This window comes from Raphanus sativus, chromosome 2, assembly GCF_000801105.2.
Source record: "Raphanus sativus cultivar WK10039 chromosome 2, ASM80110v3, whole genome shotgun sequence".
Lineage (NCBI taxonomy): Eukaryota > Viridiplantae > Streptophyta > Magnoliopsida > Brassicales > Brassicaceae > Raphanus > Raphanus sativus.
This window is the reverse complement of record NC_079512.1, coordinates 18,491,469-18,514,720: the sequence shown is the minus strand read 5'-3', so window position 1 is coordinate 18,514,720 and position 23,252 is coordinate 18,491,469. Positions and strand designations below refer to the sequence as shown.

The 23,252-nt window shown below is 36.0% G+C and overlaps 3 protein-coding genes and 2 long non-coding RNA genes across 7 annotated transcripts; 2 read left to right on the top strand and 3 right to left on the bottom strand.

Annotated features, from left to right (window-relative positions):
- Positions 1-1,699: 1,699 nt before the first annotated feature.
- On the bottom strand, positions 1,700-3,770 carry LOC108853167 (uncharacterized). 2 transcript variants are annotated; one of them, XR_008937852.1, is made up of 6 exons: positions 3,577-3,770; positions 3,057-3,388; positions 2,681-2,982; positions 2,409-2,523; positions 2,111-2,323; positions 1,700-2,036 (listed from the first exon to the last, which is right to left on the bottom strand). It is a non-coding gene; the product is annotated as an uncharacterized LOC108853167 (long non-coding RNA). The 2 variants fall into 2 exon arrangements; XR_008937851.1 differs by having other exon boundaries at positions 3,057-3,350; positions 3,577-3,768.
- Positions 3,771-6,566: 2,796 nt separating this feature from the next.
- Positions 6,567-7,944, top strand: LOC108851841 (uncharacterized). The gene is made up of 2 exons (XR_001949401.2): positions 6,567-6,988; positions 7,227-7,944. It is a non-coding gene; the product is annotated as an uncharacterized LOC108851841 (long non-coding RNA).
- Positions 7,945-9,127: 1,183 nt separating this feature from the next.
- LOC108829435 (lipase) lies at positions 9,128-12,208 on the bottom strand. 2 transcript variants are annotated; one of them, XM_018603100.2, is made up of 11 exons: positions 12,061-12,208; positions 11,880-11,958; positions 11,683-11,771; positions 10,899-10,964; positions 10,774-10,821; positions 10,614-10,681; positions 10,443-10,515; positions 10,201-10,368; positions 9,916-10,110; positions 9,750-9,832; positions 9,128-9,600 (listed from the first exon to the last, which is right to left on the bottom strand). In XM_018603100.2, exons 2-11 carry the CDS (start codon positions 11,950-11,952, stop codon positions 9,393-9,395), a joined length of 1,071 nt encoding a protein of 356 aa, XP_018458602.1. In that variant the 5' UTR covers positions 11,953-11,958; positions 12,061-12,208; the 3' UTR covers positions 9,128-9,392. The 2 variants fall into 2 exon arrangements, with proteins under 2 accessions (XP_018458602.1, XP_018458596.2); XM_018603094.2 differs by lacking the exon at positions 12,061-12,208 and having other exon boundaries at positions 11,880-11,991.
- Positions 12,209-12,415: 207 nt separating this feature from the next.
- Positions 12,416-15,524, bottom strand: LOC108829451 (probable feruloyl esterase A). Its single transcript, XM_057001877.1, has 11 exons — positions 15,409-15,524; positions 15,166-15,244; positions 14,683-14,762; positions 14,389-14,454; positions 14,247-14,294; positions 14,090-14,157; positions 13,932-14,004; positions 13,685-13,849; positions 13,394-13,588; positions 13,123-13,205; positions 12,416-12,919 (listed from the first exon to the last, which is right to left on the bottom strand). The coding sequence occupies exons 2-11, from the start codon at positions 15,236-15,238 to the stop codon at positions 12,709-12,711; spliced, it is 1,062 nt and encodes a 353-aa protein (XP_056857857.1). The 5' UTR covers positions 15,239-15,244; positions 15,409-15,524; the 3' UTR covers positions 12,416-12,708.
- Positions 15,525-15,854: 330 nt separating this feature from the next.
- LOC108817498 (ISWI chromatin-remodeling complex ATPase CHR17) lies at positions 15,855-22,051 on the top strand. The gene is made up of 25 exons (XM_018590224.2): positions 15,855-16,114; positions 16,481-16,612; positions 16,700-16,806; positions 16,918-17,030; positions 17,237-17,334; positions 17,432-17,611; positions 17,695-17,916; positions 18,136-18,270; positions 18,339-18,621; positions 18,704-18,777; positions 18,889-19,109; positions 19,183-19,270; positions 19,346-19,439; positions 19,535-19,723; positions 19,821-19,855; positions 19,949-20,025; positions 20,120-20,209; positions 20,283-20,352; positions 20,450-20,504; positions 20,587-20,645; positions 20,732-20,897; positions 21,022-21,200; positions 21,313-21,528; positions 21,629-21,730; positions 21,852-22,051. Exons 1-25 carry the CDS (start codon positions 15,929-15,931, stop codon positions 21,867-21,869), a joined length of 3,189 nt encoding a protein of 1,062 aa, XP_018445726.2. The 5' UTR covers positions 15,855-15,928; the 3' UTR covers positions 21,870-22,051.
- Positions 22,052-23,252: the final 1,201 nt, after the last annotated feature.

Below are 23,252 nucleotides of genomic sequence, written 5' to 3'. Positions count from 1 at the left end.
TCAAAATTCAGAGAAGGTGTTTATTTTATTTATACAGTTTTAGCTTTGTTAACAACGATAAATCATTAAATTATTATATTTTTTAAATATTATTTTATTATATAAAATTCTTAAATATTTTCACTATTTATGTTTTACTGTGTTGTATAAATTGTTTCCATTTATGTATTCTATAATAATTTTTGTCTCACTTTTGTTTTTTAGTTGAAGTTTTTGTTTTGTATTTTTTTTATTTGTTAAGGTTCTAATTATGTCATTAGCTTGAAGATTTGTCAGTATAATTCTCTTATCTACTCACTATGACAAACATATGGTTTTTATTAAGATCTGCCGGTAAACTTTTCTTATCATCTTTGGTATCACATTAACCTTTTTCCCAAAATAAAAAAATGTATGATCACAATCGTGTAAAAACATCTCTTGCAAGCCTATACATTGTAAGAGTAGATAAATAACATGTACTCTAAAGAATTTTGTTCATCTTATCATATTTTTTTCACTCATGGTTGGATTTCCAGAGACATAAGACTGAAGCTTCAAAGAATTTTGTTCATCGGAACCTGAAAAAAAATCACAAATCGTGAATTCTCGGTGACCAAAATGGAGAAAGAAGAAGCTACAATTTCATCACTTAGCATGAAAAAAACTGCTTCCTTCCCGCATCAACTCTTCTTTAAAGTTATCAAATTCTTCGTAAGACATAAGAGCTTTGACTTTGTAATAGAACGATTCCGAGAAAGAAAGAATCCTCAGACTTGCAGTATTTCCATATCATATTTAGCTAACCCATTAAAAAGATAATCTTTGTTTCTACATGTTACTTGCATCGGTTTGAAAACTCTTGTTCTATAAGTGGGTTTTTCTCATTCTTGTTGATAGTACATAAAGGTAAAATATTGCTATCAAGTTCTTCCCCACCAACCTGGCCTGAAGTCAAATCAAGAGTGTTTTCAAACTAAGGAACTCTCAAAAGAGGAATCCAAAGGTTGATTAGAACATAAAAAAATAAGCAAACAATGCTACGAACCTCTCACTATCTTCTTCACATCAGTAGATATCATTTTTTTTGTTTGCTGCAAGCAGGCATCTTCACCACTCTACATCTATCCGATGCGTTTATTCACAGCAAAGGTCAGAGTCAATAGTTGGTTCTGTAGTAAGTTTTTGCTTCAGGAAATCGGGTCTAACGCACACATTTCGTGGGTGGTTGTGAACGATAGTCTGTCAGACTCTATAAATGATAGTCCGTCAGACTCTGTTATAGTCCGCATGTTGAATTAATACAAATTGTTTTTACTTGTAATTTTATGTTATTTTATTTATAATAAAATTTCTGATTTTTTATTTAAAATAAACAATATTTTAGTTATAGCCTTAAATTATAAACTATTTGAATTAGTAAATGTTTAAAGATATTTTAATAAAGAATTTTATATTTTAAATCTCTAAATGATTTATAACTTCAAATCTTATTCGAAATAGAAATATCAAGTTTTTTAATGATTGCAACTATTTTTTTAAAGATTAGGAAAACCTTTTTGAACTCAATTTAATATAAATTCAAGAACTTATCTCCCTCCATTTATTTTCTACTTCAAATTTCATTTTAAATATAGATATAATTAAATAAAACACTGAACTTATAGAAACTCCCTATATGTTTGATTTGAAATGTGAGTATTAGTAATGGACAGAAAAGTTTACTTTGAAAATATTTTTTTAATTTTTTTTTAGTTCAATAGAAACTCACTGAATTGTTAATAATGGAAAAAAGAAAACTCAAACATAAGAGGTCTATGTGTTAAATATTATATTAATATAAATATTAAGTTTTTAACCGATGGAATGATCCGTCACTTCTTGGTCTCGTTCTCAGTAGTAACTTCATCCATAACTTGCTTCTTTACATCTTCTGTTTCATTTTTTCCTTTCCTGGGCAGTTTCAGAACCAAGACTTGAAGTCTGGAAAGTAGGAGCTTCTCCATCTTTTTTGATATTGTCATACATCTCTGGTTCATTTTCTTTGGTTGTTTTGTCTACAGTTTTTTATAATATTAATTAATATTACTGTCATTATATATAGTGGATGATGGGTTTATACAAACATCACCTTTGCTGTCATGGGATCATCGTTCGCTTGAAGGATTGAATTTTTTTTGGTAACAGTAAAAGTCTGGAAAGAAGCTTTGAAGTTGTACTCTGCAATCTTGACTTGGAAGTCTTTTTTTTGATCAACAACTTGGAAGTCCATTGTCTTTCCAATAATGTCTAGAAGACATTTCGGTACTTTTTGATGGTCGCGATTGTCTCCTTCTTCTCTTTCCTGTATTTGGCACAATTTTATATGGTAAAGTAATTTTTTGAATCTATTATTAATAAACTGTTGATTATAATATATAAGAACTAACCTCTAATGCAGTTATTTCTTCAGCAGTGGTGTGTGTAATCTTTTTTGCATCCCGGTCAAACAAGACGAACTTAGTTGTTCTGTCACCACTTTCAAATACTAATTCTATTCTGAACCTGATGTAGATGAATAATACTTAGACAACTAAATATGTGTTTTAAATAATAATGTAAACATGATGCAATGGAAAGCATATCTTGCAACGCCAATTATTGTCTTTTGAGTACAATTGTTGCATATCAGAAATGTATCAGGAGAAAGTGAAGAACAAACCTTGAGACTCTTGATCTCCTCTAAAAGCTTCTGATTAGTTTCTTCAAGCTCATGAGCTTCATCTCTGCGTTAATTCAAGACACGGATTGCATCATCGAGTATAGCCGGTTTATCGGTCTTTGGAGTCCTCCCAGGCTCAAATCCATGAACCTAAAGACACAAACCCATTTTTTAGACAACTCAAACTACAAAACTAACACATATACTAATAAGTTCTGTAGTTCTCATTTAGCTTCTCCCTCCTCAATCTCTCACGACAAGCTTTGGTCCCTCCTGGTCATACACAAGATCAAGTCCTTCCCCTATCAACAACCACCACAGATTCTATCAAACACAATCAAGAGCACACAAAGTTCAGAGGTTTTATAAAGCTAACCGCTTTTTGGAGCTTTCCTCATCTACATGTTCAAGTTCTTGCTTTACAGCTCCACCAGATGAGCCAGAATTAACAACTACTTCATCTTCCTGCACAGTCCCACCAGAGTTACGAAATTACCCTGGCTCTTGCGTTAAAACTCCACTGTATGATGTCAAGTCTCCTATGCTGAAAACTTGTTCTGGATCGCTCTGTAGATTGACACCGTATGACCCAAAATCTGGGAAGGTATCTTCTTGACCAGGCTGCAAATCTACACCAAACTGTGTGTAATCATCGAGTTCTGCTCCATTGCTGCCGAGGTTTAAAAAACAGTCATCTCTCTCATTCATCTATATGTTATGGACTAAAAAATAGATTAGGGTTCGTCAAATTAACATGAAAATACACAATTAATTTCCTACGAATTGGGAAAAACATAATCTCACAGAAATTGAATTGAACGCCTGAGAATTCGATAAATCAATATAGAAAAAGACAGAAACGAAAATAGAGATAGAGAACAGAGGAAAGGAAGAACCTTTGATCGAAACAAAAGATATCAGAGACGAAATCATCATCGTCAAGATAAGGATACATCTGAATCTCAAGAACACAGATTTGGAAATGCTTCGAGAGAGAGAGAAAGAGGAATCTCAAAGCATGACTTGGTTAACTGTCTATCTCTTCTCTTTCTCAACAAACGGAGAAGAAAACAAAAAGAAAAATATGACAGTAGAGCAATGACGTGTAGCGGCGAAATGATTTAATTGGATCTTCAAGTTTTTTCATTTAATGACATGTCACTTTCTTGTTACTCTAAAAATCCTACGTGTCAAAGCTGGAGAGAACTCTAGCCTTATTATTGTGGGGATGCTGTAAAATTACAAGAAATGATGTAATGCCACATCCAATTCTTTGTACATAATTAAAACATACATTAATTAACAAAATAAAATCATCTTCAACCTTTTAACATGAAAAAAGAAAATCATATTTTAAAAAATAACAAGTATATTTATTTTAAAAAATCATAACTAATTTTTCAGATAACATGGTTTATTTAGTTTTCAAATACAATAACATAACTAATATGTATATTTTTAAATAATAATAATTTATATTAAATATTTATTTTAATTACTTTAATTATTTGTTAATTTCCATCCCGCCCGTAGGACGAACCGAACCTACCTAGTAACATATAAAAGTAAATATAGTGGTGGGTGGGAGACATGCTTCATTTTCACAACAAAGAGAATTGAGGTCAGTCACAAAGGCCATGATATAAAATTGATCCATGCCCGCTATTAGATATATCTTTTTAAATATCACTAAATCACTATTATACACATTATGATTTCTGACAATTTCTAAGAAACCGAGGTTCTGGGAATATTATCTTCAATAAACATTTAAGCGAAGATTTTGTAGTAGCTTGATCATATATGCTCATATATATTTGTACTATATCTACTTTATGAATGATACATAAGCAAAATCCATTTTATTAATTTTTCATTTAATATATAGGAGAATTTGAAAGATATTTACTTGATCTACTAATTTCGTATGTGTATACAACAACATGTTGATTAGTTTAACTATACATTGACGCGAGACCACTACATACCATCAAAATAGGTAAATACAAACATGAAAAACAAAAACCATATTAAAATATATATAGATTTATTCATTAATAAAACACGAAGTTGGCTGAATCAAGTCCAACAAAAACCATTTTTAAAGACAACTAATCAATCAAAACTCATCAAAAGACAGACACTTCTCATCTGCCAATTCATCTCCTCTTATATCATCTCATCTTCCGTGGACTCATAATCGGATCTTAAGGACACAAGAAGAATGGGTGGGATGTGCATGTCTTCGTGTTGTAGTGGTGGTGGTGGTGGCGACGACGATGGTTCGAGTTTACTACTACATCTCCTCATCATGGTGGTCGTCTGTCTCTCTGTCATGGCTGTCTGCACCTCCAACGAACGCCGTACAGCCGTTCGTGTTGTCCGGTGCCGTTGACCAACTATCTAGCTATCAGATCACAACAACCCTATACAAAGATTACTTCGGATCCTTTTTTTTATACATGTATGTGTTTGGTTCTTGATCAGTGATGAATAACAGTATCTGGTTTTGGTTCTTTGAATATGGTTTTTTTCCTCTCTTGTTAACAAAATAGATTGGTCAGAATGATATAATTATATAATCTCCATCGAATTTTCACCACACAGCAAACTATTCGGGGTTAAATTGAAATAACGTCAAATATGTGGGGCTGTTTTTGAAATTTGACCTTCTTTGTGTTTGTTGTGATAAGAAGAGATCAAAACGAATGGCTCTCAAATATCACCACAGTGTTTTTCGTCTCTTGAATAATTTTCCTTCACTTTACCGTTAATGATACAGAATTGTACAGAGTTATAAAGAATGTCTCTTTGTTCTTCCTTCAACATATTCACTTCGTATACTCAACATAGAGAGTCAAGAAAGACAAGCAAAGGGACGCTGAAACAGTTGCAAGACGCTAAGTGTGTGTTTCTCAGACGTTATCTCAGCTAGATGCTCTGGAGCAGACTGTGGAGAAAGTAGGGTTAGGTATCGACGTTGTGATTTCCTGTCTTGCTAGATCTTCGCAAAGATCTTTCCTTTTGTTGGAGAGACTGCTGAGTTTGGGAAGATGGGTAGGTATTACGCCGCAGAGAGCATGTTGATTCTTGATCCAGAGACGGGAGAGTATAGTGAAGAGAAGATGCCCTAGTTACGTGAGATACACGCTTGATAACTTGTTCGAGAATGGCTTTGGTCCTTCTAGTGGGAAAGTTTATGCAAAAGGATTATTGTCCTTTTAGAGTATGTAAAAGGATGAGATTATAAAAATAAAGTATCTGTGAATTTGAGACATTCGTTGATCCAAACAAAACCATAGAAAAAAACACTTTGAAACTTGTATTGTCGGATCTAATAAGCCTGAGTTTTCAGTAAATCTCTGAAAACATTTATATCCAGGTAGTTTTTCCCCCTGGTACAAGAATATATATTATACATGACAAAATAAAACAATATAAAAACAACAAACAAATCGAATGGTGATGAAATGTGTGTTCTGCTTTTGTGACCGATCAATCTTTTTTTAGTTCCCTTTTTGTTATATATCATCAATCTTTGCTACTGGCTTTTATAGCAACAAGAAGTTCTTGCTTGCTTTCTGGTGGCAATATCTTTTGGTTTTAGTCATTGAGGAAGAACGGGAGGTGGTGGCAATATCTTTTGTTTTTTTTTATTCAGAAAAAAAAGAACGGGAGGTGCGACTGCTCTAGTGTTGTAAGATCTACAGTGCCCCCACACTTCTGTCCGATTATGTGGAAGTATACTTGTGTTGTGTGGTGTCGTTACAGTCGTTGCACAGTATCCAAACCTTCTTGTCACGGTAATCTGAAGGCATAGAAGTGGCTTCGACCTTAAGAAAAACCGAATAATAGAATTCTGAGATTTAATGTACTTATAAGAGCAGCCACAACGCTGGTTTTAATGAATCCTTAGCACATTTACATAGGCAAATAACATTAAAATAATAATAAAAAAAATTGATAACCCAAGGATTGATCCTTAGCTAAGGGGTTTAAGGATCAAATCCTTAAGTATGTGGCAAGGCGTGAGTGGTCGATGAACAGAACAAATCTCATCAAACCAAACACGACGAACCTCTCCTTCTTTTTCAATTCCTCCGCAGCTCTTCTTCGTTGATTCGATTTCTATTTCTTTGGTGAAACTTTTTATCTGTTTTTGTGGTGAAATCGAATTTTATATCTCCATAGGGTATATACAGAGAAGGGGGAGAAAAGATGGCGGTTACTATGAAGCATATGTCCTTGATCGTCTCTTTGTTCGGCGTATTGTCCTTCCTTCTTGGAGTCATCGCTGAGAACAAGAAGGTTCGTTTATTCAATCTTCTCTTTTATGTTTCTGAGTAAATATTGAATTCTCGAATGTGTTTTTCCTTGCGATTTTTGCTGAATAATATTGGTCATCTGTCACTCCGAAACTAATGGTCATCTGTGTACACAATTATTTGACATGTCATTGGTCTCTATTAGGCTTTCTCTTTTGTAATTGTTGTTTGGTTTTGTGAGATTTGTTTATGTTCTTTGTTTTTTTTTTTTTTGGTCGTAGCCTGCGTCTGGGACTCCAATTAACGGAAAGGGAGTGGTTATCTGCAAATATCCATCTGATCCCAACTCTGTCTTGTTCAAAAGCACCAGCTATGGCCAACCATTACGTTGTTTGTTTGCGTCCTATGATTTTGTCTTGTAGGATCACATCTGGACTGGCACTGTCTCTATTGCTATGGCCAACCATTACGTAATGTTCATGTGTACATGGCAAGTTTGAAGATGACTCTGTTCTCTGTATATTATTATGTTAAAAGAGAAAAAGTTTTTGAGCTTCATCAATCATCACTCATCAGTGATAAGAATTGTGTGGTTCTGGTGGATGATATCTTCATCTAATTAACCTTAAGAGGATTGGTCTCTCTACTTTTGCAGAAGCAAGGCCTTGAGACAGACGCATCAGTCTGTGTTGTTGTTGTCTATAGGCATTCATCGTGGGAGAGCATGGAGACAGTTCGGTGGCGTTGTGGTCGAGTATAAGTGTTGGGGGCATCCCTGTTTTAAGCTTCCTGGAGAAGCAGCAGATCATGGAGACAGTTCGAGAAGCTGCAGAAGCCAGTTAGGACTTTGAAATTTATGTCTCTTTTTATTTGTTTCAGTTTTTGAACTTTTTGTTTGGTTATGAATTATCATAATCACTCTTCCTATGGATGTTAGTGTTGAACTGTCGATCTTGATGTCTATCACTATATGTTATATAAATGCTTGTTCTTGAAGAATCCAGTGTTGTGGTTTTTTAGATTTTTTTTCACAAAAAAAAAAGAAACAGAAAATGATGCGAGGATAGAAGAGATTCATAGGGCAATGGGTTTTGCACATTGCTATCTCACCTCGGGAGTCTTGAGTGATGCGTTATGCAGCCTGTACAATCAAATGTGAATTAAGATAGCAACAGCTCTGGACTTTAGCCATGGTTATGGAGCTATCAAGAGGTATACTTATTCTACTTTTTTTTTTCCTTGTTAAGGATTCCATTAGCAGTTTCACCATTGGACATACCATTTAAATTAAGATCCTTAACTATTTAAACAAAAAAAATTAAAAAAAAAATTAGTTTAATAATGCTAAGGATTTTATTAGCAGTCTCACCATTGCAGCTGATCTAAGAAAGATCCAACAATGGATTTTGAAGCTAACCTCTTCGTCCATTCTCTGCCATGTTTTAGACATATTTATGGATAAGTATTCATAAATTATCTATGAATATTCACAAAGATCAACTTATATTTTATTTTGCAAAACAAAACAAATCGAAAATTTTGATATTTGTAAAATACAAAAAAAAATCACAAATATTAAAAAAATATGTTGTAATCGAACCCTTTCCATGCCTAAACATTGTTACCTTGTTAGCTTGGGAGTTCGTGAGATTTGGTAACTATAAACAAACAGAATAATTAAAGATAAGGTGAATAAAGTGGAAGGATAGATGGAATGACATGGATTATACAACCTTATCAGAGAGCGCCGATTTATTGACCAATCACATTTCTAGATCCTAAATCCTGCAGACATTTCTATTTATTATTTATAGTAATTCCCAATAAGTGACCTACTTGTTTACCAATTGTTGTTTTTGGACGACCAAAGGAGATAATTTATGACCTATTTGTTTACCAGTTATAGTTTATGGACGACTAAAGTTAGTGATTCCTGGTCCTTATGGAGGGGGGCAAAGTAAACATGTTTTGTCTGCTCTTTGAAACTGAATATCACATTCTGACTGGACCCAGTTAGCTTCAGATTAACACCAAGGGTCAAGACATTTGGGTTTGTCCAGGACAAGGACTAAAAGGCTGGAGGGACACCTACTACGACCTGGCTTTATTGATTGGTAAAAGATATAGGGAGAGTAGCAATAGTATCTGAAAGAATAACAGAGTAATTCCAGTCTCAGAAAAGAAGAACAAAGCAATGCAATTTGATATTCATTCACATATATATACACATACTTGAATCCAATTTCTGTGTGATCTTAACATGTTTTTTTCTTCTTATCAACTAACGACCTATTTACAAATTCTTGACTATTATATGTACAGTATCTTTCACAATCACAAAGAATCAAAGAACCCTTCTTCTTCCTCCTCCAAATTTATATCTTCCCAACCTCAATATCTTTCAAGCAACCATTCTTGTTCAATCAACACTTTGAACCAACCAGCTCCTATAGACTAGAGACTCCAGTTTTGGGTAGATTTTTTGTTTCAGTGGAAGGAACTGTCCGAGACAGGAATATGTTACCCATTGAATCTTTCCTGCTGTACCTCTCCACCTCATTGCCCATCACTATGTTGCATTGTCTCCAACTCTCACACATCATATCTACCCCAAAGTACCTTAAATGGTCGGATATGCTAATTCCCATTACCGATCTGAAAACAAAACCCAACAAATTATACTTGGATTCATGACAAAACTGAATTGAATCCAAACTGAAAACATGAAACATAAGCCAAGTTACAGATATTCCAGTCAAAAAGATCATATACCAAAGTGGAAACATGAAACATAACTAAGTTACCTGCAGCATGTAGGATCTTCACCAGTGTTGTCACAAACTTTCTCCGCACTAACAAGATTCGAAAAATTATCTCTTACCCACACCTGCAACCCGAAACACTCTTATTACCAAATGTTTTGCATAAAGATCTCAAAGCTGTTACTCTTATGAACATACATTTTATTACCTCTGTTGGGAAGTGGTGGTATGTTTTTTGAGGGAAATAATAGAAGTAAGGAGGCAGGTGAGGAACTATATCTCGGTCGTGTGTGATCCTGAAGGTATTAGGCACAAGCAAACTGTAATAAGATGCAAAATCCGCATTCCCAATACGAGGTTGCCCGAATGTCATGACCTGTACGTTTACTTCTCCTTCATTTACCTGCAGATTTACAACCCAAGTCATTTAAAATATTCAAAGGACATAAGCATATAACATATAGCAAAGTTAACTAGAGTCAAGGATGGTTACAACTAGGTCTAGCCCACAAAAGGCAGCCATGGCTCCTCCCATTGAATGACCAGTCACCATGATGGTGCTGATGTTCGCCCCATAGATTTTCTTCGCCCGTTTTACTGCACCCAAAACTGCAGGCCGAACGGTTGTATTGTGGTAAGCACTATAGAAGCCATGGTGAACCTAAAAATGTAGAACCATTATTCACAACATGAAAATCAAGATGACAAAAAAAAAACTTGTTGGTTAAAGCGTACCATTGCATCTGGCATATCAGGGTAATTCAGATCGAGCTGTTGCCAGAACAAGTCTGAGATCCAATTTTGTATGCTGCACACACATATTTAGGGGTTGATTAAGCATCAACCAAGTTTACACAAAAGGTGTAACTTCTAGAATACAGGGACATGAAGTGTCAAGAACAATACCTGTGTTCCTGAGTTCCTCTGAATGCAATAACGATAGCATTCAAATCCTTTGCCACCCCAACATATGCCTGTTGATTATAAGTTAATTGAACTGATATAACTGTTTAATAAATAAAATAATGTCCATGTCCTCATAAAGCTAAAGATACCAATGGCAGACCTGTAGGCAGTACTCAATGTCAACTATGATCTCTATGACTTGGAAACCCTGCACCATATTAGAATACACAATTAGAGATACTAGCATTTACGTGTACTGTGGCTTTAAGAAGTGATATGTTATACCTTTGTCAACCCATTGCATCTTTCGCAAGTCCAAGTGAAGAGTTGTGTCAAATCAGACATATAGACCTGCATGGATTATAACCTTGATTCATCCATTGCTGCACTTTCTTTGCATAATATGAAATACATTTTGGTACTGTTTAGAAACAAATATATATAACATAATAAATAAAAATTGTTTCGAAACATATATAGCAGAATAAGTATTTCATTTTATTTAATTTATTTATTTTTATTTAGATTTTGTCACTGCATTTAAAATCATTTTAATTAATTAATTACAACGGTTGCTGTATTTTTATTGTAAAATAACTGAAATATATATTATATATTATATAAAACAATTTTTAAATATAATATTACCGTAGTTAATTTAGTCAAATAAAAAAAAGTTGAGAGTTCAGTTTTCAAGAAAACAAAATATCATAAAATTAATAATAATTCATAGAAAACAATGCAAAAATTAAAAAATTTAGTATGTTGTTTCACTTTAAATAAATTTAAAATCAATATGTAATATATAAATAGTACAATTATATCAAATTATATCAAGTTACAAATTTTTAATATAATATTATGTACAAATAAAAAATTATTATCAAAATCTATATTATAAAATAATATAATATATTTTATATTTAAATTACAAAACATAAAAAATATATATTAGATTTTTTTTTGTTTGTTGTCAAACCAGCTGTTTACACCCGTTAAATCAAACATGGAGTCCTGGTTACCTTGCAGATAATATTAGAGATAATGTAGTAATTTGGTATCAGCTTACCGCAGAGGTATACTCCACAAGTGTTAGGGCAAGTGTATGGTTGTAAACAGGTGGACCATCATCATCGCTCTTCAACTTGAGAACTTCAACTAGAAGGGAGAAGCTCACACAAGTTCACAATTTTTTAAAAGCCTTAACTCATTTGTAAAAGGAAACAGAAACATATTCAGAAAAGAAACAGAAGTTCCATTTATTACCTCTTCCACGTGAGAAGAAAAGAAGACAAGAAATAATTGCCAGCGAGAACAAGAACCATCTCTTTTGTTCCATGTTCTTCTGCAAGAAGATGACAATAAACACAACCAGCATCATCTCTCTGTTCATCAACCAATAATAAGAGCAAACTTGAGCTAATCAAAGCAGTTGAAGGATAAAAACCAGATAGAAGCTGAAGATCAAAGCAAGCGAACGAAATCCTTCAAGACACTATTTGGATTCAGATTTTAGATTATCCTCGGCTGAATATTTATATGCAAAGAAGAGACTGCGATGATATACGAATATTCGTTTTTTTCTTCTTCTAATTTCCACTTTCGTCCTTTACACGCAACGCCGAAGAAGACTCGTGTTGGTTTATATTAAGGGTAATATCGGAACTAGATATTATGTATTTTGAGTTTTGACCGATGTGCTCTTCTTTTATCCTTTGTGGAATTGCAACTATGTAAAAGCCACAGATTTTAATATAGTTTTGTCGTAGAAAAAAACTTTGAAATTTGAACTATTTCAATACCGTACAATATCCCATTTACATTTTTGCATATATTTGAATCCAATATCTAATGTGGGCATGTTGTATAAAAAAAGAAACGTAATCTGGTTTTTCATTTTTTTTCCTTCTACATGCTATCAACCTACGACTTATATACAAAGTCTTGATTATATGTATCTATACACTTTCATCTAATTTATTTACTTCAAGACCACAAAGAATCACACAGAACCGTTCTTGTTTGTCCACACCGGAATCTCCTTTTCAAGCAAGCTTTGCTTGACCAAGACTTGAATCAACCGGTTCATACTAGACTAAAGATCCCCATTTTCGATAAGAGTATCTGTTTTGTTACCGTTCGTGGAAGGAAGAGTCCGCGACATGATTAGGTTACCCTTTGAATCCTTCTTGCTGAATCTATCCATCTCATGGCTCATCACTATTGAGCATTGTCTCCAAGTCTCACAATGCAACTCTACCCCAAAGTACCTTAGATGGTCAGATATGCTATTGCCCTTCACCGATCTGAAACAACAAGACCCAAACCAACAGTTATACTCTGTAATAAATGTCTGGTACTAAGCTAAAACATGACACATAAGACTTGTGGTAATCATTCCTGAAACAACCTAAGACTATTTGCGGGTTTGTTCTTGCTACTGTAGGTTGTTTATTGCAAAGTGGTAATATATCACCAACTTGTTTTAGAGGGATTGATAGTTAGTTACCTGCTGCATGTAGGATCTTCACCAGTGTTGTCACAAACTTTCTCCGCACTAATAAGATTCGAAAAGTTATCTCTTACCCACACCTGCAAACCGAAACACACCATTACCTCTTTCATCGGTTCTTCCACACAGTTTATAAAACAAGCGGAGAAATTAAACTCAGACATTGGAAACATCACCCGAGTAGTCTATAAATTTTCATGAGCTTTAAATTTTTTTAAAAATGTCATTCTTCTTATGAACATCCAGTGGACTGAGGAAACGATGTTACCTCTGTTGGGAAGTGGTGGTATGTTTTTTGAGGAAACTGATTACAGTAAGGAGGGAGATGAGGAACAATATCATGGTCATGAGTGATCCGGAAGGTGTTAGGCACAAGCAAACTGTAATAAGATGCAAAAGCTGAATTCCCAACACGAGGCTGCCCAAATGTCATGACCTGTACCTTTTCTTCTCCTTCATTTACCTGCAGATTTACAATTCAAATCAAAGTTAATGAACAACAACAAAGGACATAACAATAAGATATAAAAAGTTTAGTTAAAGAGTCAAATATGATTACTACTAGGTCTAGCCCACAAAAGGTAGCCATGGCTCCTCCCATTGAATGACCAGTCACCATGATATTGATGTTCGGACCATAGGATTTCTTCGCTCGCTGTACTGCACCCAACACTGCAGGCCGTACAGTTGTGTTGTGATAAGCAGTGTAAAATCCATGGTGAACCTGCCAATGTAGACCACTATTACAAACTCCACCTTACTACATATTAAAGTCCCGATGGCAAAAGTCTGCAGTTAAAGCGTACCATTGCATCTGCCATGTCAGGGTAATTCAGATCGAGCTGTTTCCAGAACAAGTCTGAGACCCAATTTTGTATGCTGCACAAGTTTTGGGTTGATTAAGCAATCATCCAAGTTTAGGCAAAAAGGTGCACATTAAAGATTACAGTGACGAGAACAATGCCTGTGTTGTTGAGTTCCCCGGAATGCAATAATGATAGCATTCAAATCCTTAGCCACCCCAACATATGCCTGTTGTTTACAAGTAACCAAGTAATGATATTAATAGCTGAGTAGTGAAATACGTTTGTCCAGATGTAGCTTATGATACCATGGCAGACCTGTAAGCAGTGCTCAACGTCAAATATTATCTCTATAACTTCGAAACCCTGCACCAATGCCCAGTTGGAGATATTAGCTTTTGATATACTGTGGGTATGCCTGTGGCTTCAAACAGTGATTTGCCTCAATGTTTGTTTATACCTTTGTAAAACCATTGCATCTTTTGCAAGTCCAATTGAAGAGTTCTGACAAGTCAGACATATAGACCTGCATAAATATATAAACTTGATTTATCCAATATCTGGCGCCCTTAGTCAGCGCTAAGAACAGTGCTGACAACGATAAATGAAATCAGGAGGACAAGTATCGTGCATCTAGTTCATTGTATTCGTAGACAATATTAGAGATAAATGGCAAGAATTCTGTAGGAGCATAACGTAAAACAGTAGATTAAAGGTCTTTTTGATGACTGTAGTATCAGCCATATTAGCTTACCGCAGAAGCATACTCCACAAGTGTCATGGTAAGCGTATGGTTATAAAGAGGTTGACCATCATCACTCTTCAACTTGAGAACTACAAATACAAGAACAGAGTTCACTTCCCAGTCTCTTGACCCATTAATAGCCTCTCAGCTCACATATAAGAATGTGGGTATAACATAAAGCTTTGAAATCAATAATTTGATATCTTCATGGTTCCTCATGCATCTAATACTAAACGGGATATGGATTGATTTGTTCCACTTGAAACGAAAAAAAAAAAGTCAAGACATAACATGTAACTAGCCCTTAATGAATCATCACTGCCCCAGAGGAAAAAACCTCAACTTTACATTGTGTTGTAGCCAGAGTATAAATATTTCGTCCAAAGAAGAAGCTATCAATACACTCATTATCTTAACCAGACTCAGAAACTGAAAACTTAAAAAGTTGCCAAAGAGGAAGGACACACAGAATCATTGTACAAGTTTAATTACCATCTGTTCCACTTGAAAAGGAAAGAAGAAAAGCAAAAACTGCCAGCAAGAACACCCATCTTCTCTGCCCCATATTCTTCTGCCAAGAAGCTCAAGATTCATTAACCAAAATCAATGGAAATTATGAGCTAAATTACGAAATTAAATAAGCAAACGAAACGTTACACAAAGAGGATTCAGTGTTTTAAAAATCCAGGAATTTTTAAAACCCGAGTATATCAAATCAAGCTAACGAAAGCTTACTTCTTTGACCACGATATTACGTTCGTGATCGGAGATATCACCCGACGGCGACAGATATAGGAGGAGGGAGCGTGATCTTGCGATGGCGACGATTCGCGAAGGAGAATATAACGTGCGAAGAAATACGAATCTTTTTTTTTTTTTTTCAAATTCCACTTTTATACGCAAAGGCGTTACTGTCGTGTTTCGCTCTTTAATCAAGGGTATTGTTGAAATTTAACAGCAGCGTGTCATATTCGGCGGGATCGTTTGGTAGTTAAGCCCATGGGCCTTAATGCAAACTAAAGTCCAAGGCGGGAAATTTCCGAAACTCAGGTGGCGGGAAAATACGGAAAAGCCACGTGGCACATCTGAGCCCTAGGTTTGATCTTGTCGAAATCAACGGGTATAAACAGTCGGAAGATACGGTCGTTAAAGCGTCGGGTTTTTTTTTTTCTTTTAACTTTTAATAGTTTGCTTCGAAATTAAAATTCACTTTTGATTTTGCCCTCAAGAACCCTCGATAGAGCGAGCGGCGTCCATGGCGAGATCTTCGAAGAGCGAAGTTTCCTCCTCGTCTGAGGAAGAGGTGCAAGTTAACGATCAGGTCAATGTGGAGGAAGATGATGATGAGGAGCTCCAGGCCGTTGCTCGCTCGGCGGACTCCGACGAGGAAGCACCCGCCTCTGACGACGAGGTTGTCCCTGTAGAAGATGAAGACGGCGAGGTACCTCTTTTTTTCTGTTCGCCGTCTTCCATCCGAGTATCCACTCTCATGTTAGCTGTGATTTTGCTTGAAATTTTGAATTTTTTGTTTTTTTTTGTTTTGGGATTCCTCTGAGCGTGTAATTGAATGTTGTGTTTGGGTATTGTCTTCTATAACTTCAACTTTTGGACGTCTTCTAATCTTGGGTTTATGTTAGTCTTAACTTTTAGCTCGAGTCATAGTCTCATAGACTCATAGGTATCGATCCCTTTTGTTTGATAGGTTTTGCTTTGGAGTCTAATGCTGCTTTGTTGCTGATTATGGTGGTACATTAATGTGACTAGTGATTATATTTGACTCCTTCCATGATTTGATGAGCATGTGTAGGGAGAAGAAGATAATGAAAAAGCTGAAATCAGCAAACGTGAGAAGGCTAGACTTAGAGAAATGCAGAAGGTGAAGAAGCAGAAAATTCAGGGTATTTTGGACGCCCAAAATGCTTCCATTGATGCAGATATTGTAAGCTAGTATCAAATTGTTATGATTTGAGATGGTTGTCTTTTTACATCCCGTGGCATTGAATATCATATATCGTTCTGTATGCAGAACAACAAAGGGAAGGGAGGATTAAAGTATCTTCTCCAACAAACGGAGTTGTTTGCACATTTTGCTAAAAGTGACCCATCTGCGTCTCATAAGAAGGGGAAAGGAAGGTGCGGTGAATGTATTGTTCATTATCTCGAAATATATTGTGGTTAATCATCTGAAGTTTCATGAAGTATTATAAGCACACAGTCTCATGTGGGTTTCACTTTATTCTTCAGGGGTCGTCATGCTTCCAAACTAACTGAAAAAGAGGAAGATGAAGAGTATCTTAAGGAAGAAGACGGTGCTATTCCTGGATCTGGAGGCACACGATTGCTCACACAGCCCGCTTGTAAGTACCTGAACGTTGCTTCTTTTTATCTTGAAACGGTATGCGCAAGTCATATTGTGATCTCTAACAAGAAGATATATATATATAGTATTTGACACCTCACGTTTTGTTTCACGCATTACCTCAGTTGTGGCCTCACAATTTCTACGTATGCTATGTAAATTATGTTCAGTTCTAGAGATCTGATTTATATACTAATGTCACAGGTATTCAGGGGAAAATGAGAGACTACCAATTGGCTGGTTTAAACTGGCTCATTCGGTTGTATGAGAATGGCATAAATGGAATTCTTGCAGATGAAATGGTAAACCATATTTTACCAAAGTATAGATTAAGTTTTCTTGCAGCTCTCTGTTTTTTTCTGATCCTAATCTTTGCTTCATTTTTATTTCATGGTCTAGGGTCTGGGGAAGACACTTCAAACAATTTCTTTGCTGGCTTACCTGCATGAATACAGGGGAATTAATGGTCCTCATATGATAGTTACTCCAAAATCAACAATTGGTAACTGGATGAATGAAATTCGCCGATTTTGCCCCGTCCTGCGTGCTGTGAAATTCCTTGGTAATCCTGATGAAAGGGTAAGTCACAACTGCTCTGCCATTTTCATGGTTTTATCTATGTGTGCCCACTAGGATTCTGAAATGTAAGTTAAATTTCGCAGAAATATATTCGTGATGAACTGCTTGTTGCGGGAAAATTTGACGTTTGTGTTACAAGCTTTGAGATGGCTATCAAAGAGAAGACAACCTTGCGACGCTTTAGCTGGCGTTATATAATCATTGATGAAGCTCATCGAATTAAGAATGAGAATTCACTTCTTTCAAAAACCATGAGACTTTTTAACACCAATTTTCGGCTTCTTATCACAGGAACCCCTCTTCAGGTATTTGTTCAATCTCATGATCTATCGTTGCTTAGATTTTACAACAGTTCTGTCAAAGAAAATTCGGACTGTATCTTGAAACTACTTTTTCATGACTGGTTGAACATTTTCGTTGTGATTATACATTCTTTGTTCATGCTTCTCATATTATTTGTTCTTGGTTTGTTTCAGATAATACTGTTCTCATTTGGTATATTCGTATTTGTTTCCTTTATACAGAATAATCTCCATGAGTTGTGGGCTCTTCTCAATTTTCTTCTGCCCGAGGTTTTTAGTTCAGCAGAGACTTTTGATGAGTGGTTTCAAATTTCTGGTGAAAATGACCAGCAAGAAGTTGTTCAACAACTTCATAAGGTATCTATTCGTGGATATAAATTTTATTCTCTCTGTTGATGCTAATCTCTTACCTCTTAACTTTCCAGGTTCTCCGACCATTTCTTCTTCGGAGGTTAAAATCTGATGTAGAAAAAGGCTTACCTCCAAAAAAGGAGACGATACTCAAAGTTGGCATGTCTCAGATGCAAAAACAGTACTACAAGGCGTTACTGCAGAAGGATCTTGAAGTGGTCAATGGTGGTGGAGAACGCAAACGTCTGCTGAACATAGCAATGCAATTGCGCAAATGCTGCAACCACCCTTATCTCTTCCAGGGTGCAGAGCCGGGTCCCCCCTATACCACAGGAGATCACCTTGTAACAAATGCAGGTAAGATTTGCATACAAATTAGTTCTTCCAAATATCTGTGACCAAGTGTCTTAGTTATTTCTGTTGTGATTCTTGTTTCTAGGTAAGATGGTTCTCTTAGACAAGTTGCTACCTAAGTTGAAGGAACGCGATTCAAGGGTTCTGATATTTTCTCAGGTAGACATTAACTCAAACAAATAAGGGTTCCTTTCTTTGCTTCCTTTTTTTCTTAGTGCTATTCTTCTCGTCTCTTGTTCATGTTCTAATGATTTTGCTAATCGATATCAGATGACGAGGCTTTTGGATATTCTTGAGGATTATTTAATGTATCGTGGTTACCAGTACTGCCGTATTGATGGAAATACTGGTGGTGACGAACGAGATGCTTCCATTGAAGCCTACAACAAGCCAGGAAGTGAGAAGTTTGTTTTCTTGTTATCCACTAGAGCTGGAGGGCTTGGTATCAATCTTGCTACTGCAGATGTTGTTATCCTTTATGACAGTGACTGGTTAGCTCCTTTCTTTTCTATTGAGATTACAGATTATTTCATCATGCTTAATGAGATGAGTGGAGTCTGGCAGGAATCCGCAAGTTGACTTGCAAGCTCAAGATCGTGCACATAGGATTGGTCAAAAGAAAGAAGTTCAAGTATTCCGGTTCTGCACGGAGGTTAATCTTCTACACGTAATTAAGTAAGGAAAACATCAAGAACCCGATACTAATTTTTCTATTGGTCTTATACAGAATGCTATTGAGGCAAAGGTGATTGAGAGAGCTTACAAGAAGCTGGCACTTGATGCTCTGGTAATTCAGCAAGGGCGATTAGCAGAACAGAAAAGTAAGTGTCTGTCTATTGAGGTTGCAAAATGCATTGGCTTGTTTCATATAAGATGTCTGTCTCTTATACATATGTTTCTTTTCTTTACTTTTCAGCTGTTAATAAGGATGAGTTACTCCAAATGGTTAGATATGGTGCTGAAATGGTGTTTAGTTCTAAAGATAGCACAATTACGGATGAGGATATTGACAGAATCATTGCCAAAGGAGAAGAGGCAACTGCTGAACTTGATGCGAAGATGAAGAAATTCACTGAAGATGCAATACAGTTTAAAATGGATGACAGTAAGCATCTCATGTAACCCTTTGTCTTGATTTTAATGGTAACTCCCTTGCATGAGTAATGGAAGATCCGAATAATCTGATTTTCGGTTTGTTTCAGATGCTGAGCTTTATGATTTCGACGATGATAATAAGGTACTCAAGGAAATATTCAATCTATACTGTGCATAGGCACCTGCGCTATTTTGAATAAACTTTTTGCTTGGTCTTTCTTTTATTGTCTGGTAGGATGAGAACAAGTTTGATTTTAAGAAGATTGTCAGTGAGAATTGGAATGATCCACCAAAGCGAGAGAGAAAGCGCAAGTAAGTATTACTTCTTCTTTTTGTTACATGATCTATTATGTCTTCCAAATTACATTCAACCTCAAATATTTACTTTTATCTACCAAACATTCAGCTACTATGAAGGTGAACACGTCAAGCAAACATTGCGACCAGGTGCTCCATCCAAACCTAAAGAACCTAAAATTCCACGCATGCCCCAGTTGTAAGTACCTTTTTCCTGGATGGTAAATTGGTAATATTATCATATGAATCTTATTTTCTTTTCCATCCTGCAGGCATGATTTCCAGTTCTTTAACCTGGACAGACTGACCGAGCTGTATGAAAAGGAAGTGCGACACCTTATGGTGGGTTTTAATTTGAGAATCTATCGTTATGCAACTTGTCTCTGAATATTTTTAAGGCGTTTTAGGGTAATAACAACTTCTTTCGTTTTGATCTCAGCAAATACATCAGAAAACTCAGATGAAAGACACAGTTGAAGCTGATGAACCTGAAGGTCAGTCATGGTTTCTCAGTCTGTACCCTCTTTTCTTACATTACTCCACTGAACCTATTACTGATTAAGTACACTTTCGCAGAAGTTGGAGATCCCTTAACTGCTGAAGAAGTGGAAGAAAAGGAGCAATTGCTGGAAGAGGCGAGTGAATTCATTTGACATTACAGTGAGATGTCTTTTTTTTTGTGATGAGCTTTGTATAACGAATATAGCTAATTATTTTTCAGGGTTTCTCAACATGGAGCAAAAGAGATTTTAATACCTTCATTAGATCTTGTGAGAAGTATGGCCGGGACGATATAAGAAGCATTGCGTCTGAGATGGAAGGGAAAACAGAAGAAGAGGTTGCACGATATGCCCAAGTTTTCAAAGAGCGATACAAGGAGCTGAATGGTAAGTAGGTTTAGATTGTTAAGTAAGCTAACGAGTGTCTGCAGTAACATACGGTTGGATATTTTGTCTTGCAAAAGAATCTTATGCTAAGTAAGCTTTACCTCTAACCTTCTATAATTTGTAGATTACGATAGAATCATTAAGAATATAGAGAAAGGAGAAGGAAGAATCTCGAGGAAAGATGAAATCATGAAAGCAATTGGGAAGAAACTGGATCGCTACAAGAACCCGTGGCTGGAACTGAAGATTCAGTATGGTCAGAACAAAGGGAAGCTGTACAATGAAGAGTGTGACCGTTTCATGGTATGATATCTACTTATCCTTCCTATTTTGTTACTCAGTGGGTTGAGATTTTACTGGTTTCTTTCATCCTTAGAAGACATTGATCCGAAGAAACTAAACTTATGATTAACAGGTATGCATGGTCCATAAGCTTGGGTATGGAAACTGGGAAGAACTAAAGACTGCTTTTAAGACATCCCCATTGTTCAGCTTTGACTGGTACGTAAAATCCCGATCAAGCCAGGAACTTGCCAGGAGATGCGAAACACTGATCAGGCTGATAGAGAAAGAGAACCAAGAGTATGATGAGAGGGAGAGGCGAGCTCGTAAAGAGAAGAAGCTTGCAAAGGTGAGAGGACTTTTGACACACATTGCTTTTAGTGTTTGGTTAATGGTGAGAAACCGCCATGGAACTGTTTATGATGGTCCGCTTTATAATTTTGTTTCAGAATGGAACGCCTTCAAAGCGAGCTTTGGGTAGGGAAGCAATAGAGAGCCCTACGTTCTTGAAGAAACGAAAGCAGCTGTCAATGGATGATTTTGTAACCTCGGTAAGCAAATCTGTTACAATAGATACAGCCTTGTTTTATTTTATTTATTAAATGATTCAAAAGCAGACACAATTCTTTAAATGAAACTAACTCAATTTTTTTTTTATGTATCTATCTACAGGGAAAACGTAGGAAATAAGGAGAGCTTAGTTGAATCCATTTGGCTATTATCTAATGTGTTTTAAGATAGGTATGGTTTCAAATCAGAAAGTTGGTTTAGCTATGACAAAAGGCAGATCTATCATTTTGTGTTCACATCACAACTCATTGTTTTGACTACTACTCTCATTGATCCTTCTATATATGTAACAGATTTCCTAATCTCAGCAGTCGTAATTCTATTGAGTAAATTGAAATTTGTGTTTGTACTCAGAACTCGAACAGAGCATAAGTCTCTTCTCAGTCTCACACTAGGAGGGACAGGATATCGTAAAAATAGTAAAGAGTACTCAAATTCTCCCTTCCATGCTACATATATACACATAAAACCCCATAACATTGACTTGAAAAAAAAAACAATTCTTCCTCTCCTAATCGCCCTATCTCTTTTTGTACTTATCATTCTTCTCAGACTCTTTTCCATCATGTATTTTTGAACTTCAACCAAAATATTTAAGAGTATCTCTTCTGACTCAGACATCAATGCAGACAACTGACTGACACGACAAATGTTTCATATGAATCCAAAGCCTCCCGCTTTTGCCTCTTGCCAGTGACAAATATCTTTCTCTCTTCTTTTCGAAGATACAAACCATTTGTCATTTGAACTATCAAAGCTGCCCACTCCATTGCTAGCTCTTTTTCCTCTCCCTCAATTTTTCTCCCCACACCTTTGCCTCCCCCACTGCTCTTTCTCGATACTGTTTTGACCGCTTGACACGTTAGGGTCAAACGTTTGAGAAGCTAAGTAAGTGAGAGCTGTCACCACGTCGCCTATAAAGCGGTCTTGTAAACACATTGCTGCAACCGCAAGCGTTTGATATAGACATTGGATAACGGCCTTGCGGGGATGGATCCGCCATCTTTGGAAACTTCCTACGATCTTTGAACAACGGCCTATCCTGTGGAACCAAGCAAATACATCAGAATGCAAAAAAGGTTGAGACATTTAACGCACCCATGCAACGAGGTTGTGCTCTCCGGGTGCTCAATCCCTTTCCGACCTGTGATCAGCTCCAGAAACACAACTCCGAATTTATAAACATCGGACTTCAACGTGAGCTGACCTGCCCCGTCATGGCGTATTCAGGTGCACAATATAGTCATATGTACCCATAACACGGGTTGAGACGTGTGTAGATGATCATCCAAGGATGAAGGAACCTAGTGACATATACTCGTAGACAAGAAAACACTGGTCACCATCAGCGAAATAACCAATCAAATTCACAAGAATGGTACGATGCAGAAGCATAAGAACTTCCCAAGACACTCTCTGTTTCCTTGTAGACCGCTTCTATCTAGCTGTTTAACAGCTACTACCTGCAAAACATCAAATATGAAAAATATAAAAAGGATACTT

Excerpts from the sequence above, each read along its gene's own strand:
- LOC108829451 (XM_057001877.1), bottom strand. The coding sequence starts at position 15,238 with ATGGGGCAGAGAAGATGGGTGTTCTTGCTGGCAGTTTTTGCTTTTCTT. Across the intron at positions 14,763-15,165 it reads CTTTTCAAGTGGAACAGATG|TTCTCAAGTTGAAGAGTGAT; the intron begins GTAATTAAACTT and ends TTGTATTTGTAG. Across the intron at positions 14,455-14,682 it reads TTGTGGAGTATGCTTCTGCG|GTCTATATGTCTGACTTGTC; the intron begins GTAAGCTAATAT and ends ATATTTATGCAG.
- LOC108817498 (XM_018590224.2), top strand. The coding sequence starts at position 15,929 with ATGGCGAGATCTTCGAAGAGCGAAGTTTCCTCCTCGTCTGAGGAAGAG. Across the intron at positions 19,271-19,345 it reads TATTCCGGTTCTGCACGGAG|AATGCTATTGAGGCAAAGGT; the intron begins GTTAATCTTCTA and ends GGTCTTATACAG. Across the intron at positions 20,353-20,449 it reads AGGAAGTGCGACACCTTATG|CAAATACATCAGAAAACTCA; the intron begins GTGGGTTTTAAT and ends TTTTGATCTCAG.
- LOC108829435 (XM_018603094.2), bottom strand. The coding sequence starts at position 11,991 with ATGCTGGTTGTGTTTATTGTCATCTTCTTGCAGAAGAACATGGAACAA. Across the intron at positions 11,772-11,879 it reads TTTCTTCTCACGTGGAAGAG|TTGAAGTTCTCAAGTTGAAG; the intron begins GTAATAAATGGA and ends TCTCCCTTCTAG. Across the intron at positions 10,822-10,898 it reads GATGCAATGGGTTGACAAAG|GGTTTCCAAGTCATAGAGAT; the intron begins GTATAACATATC and ends AATATGGTGCAG.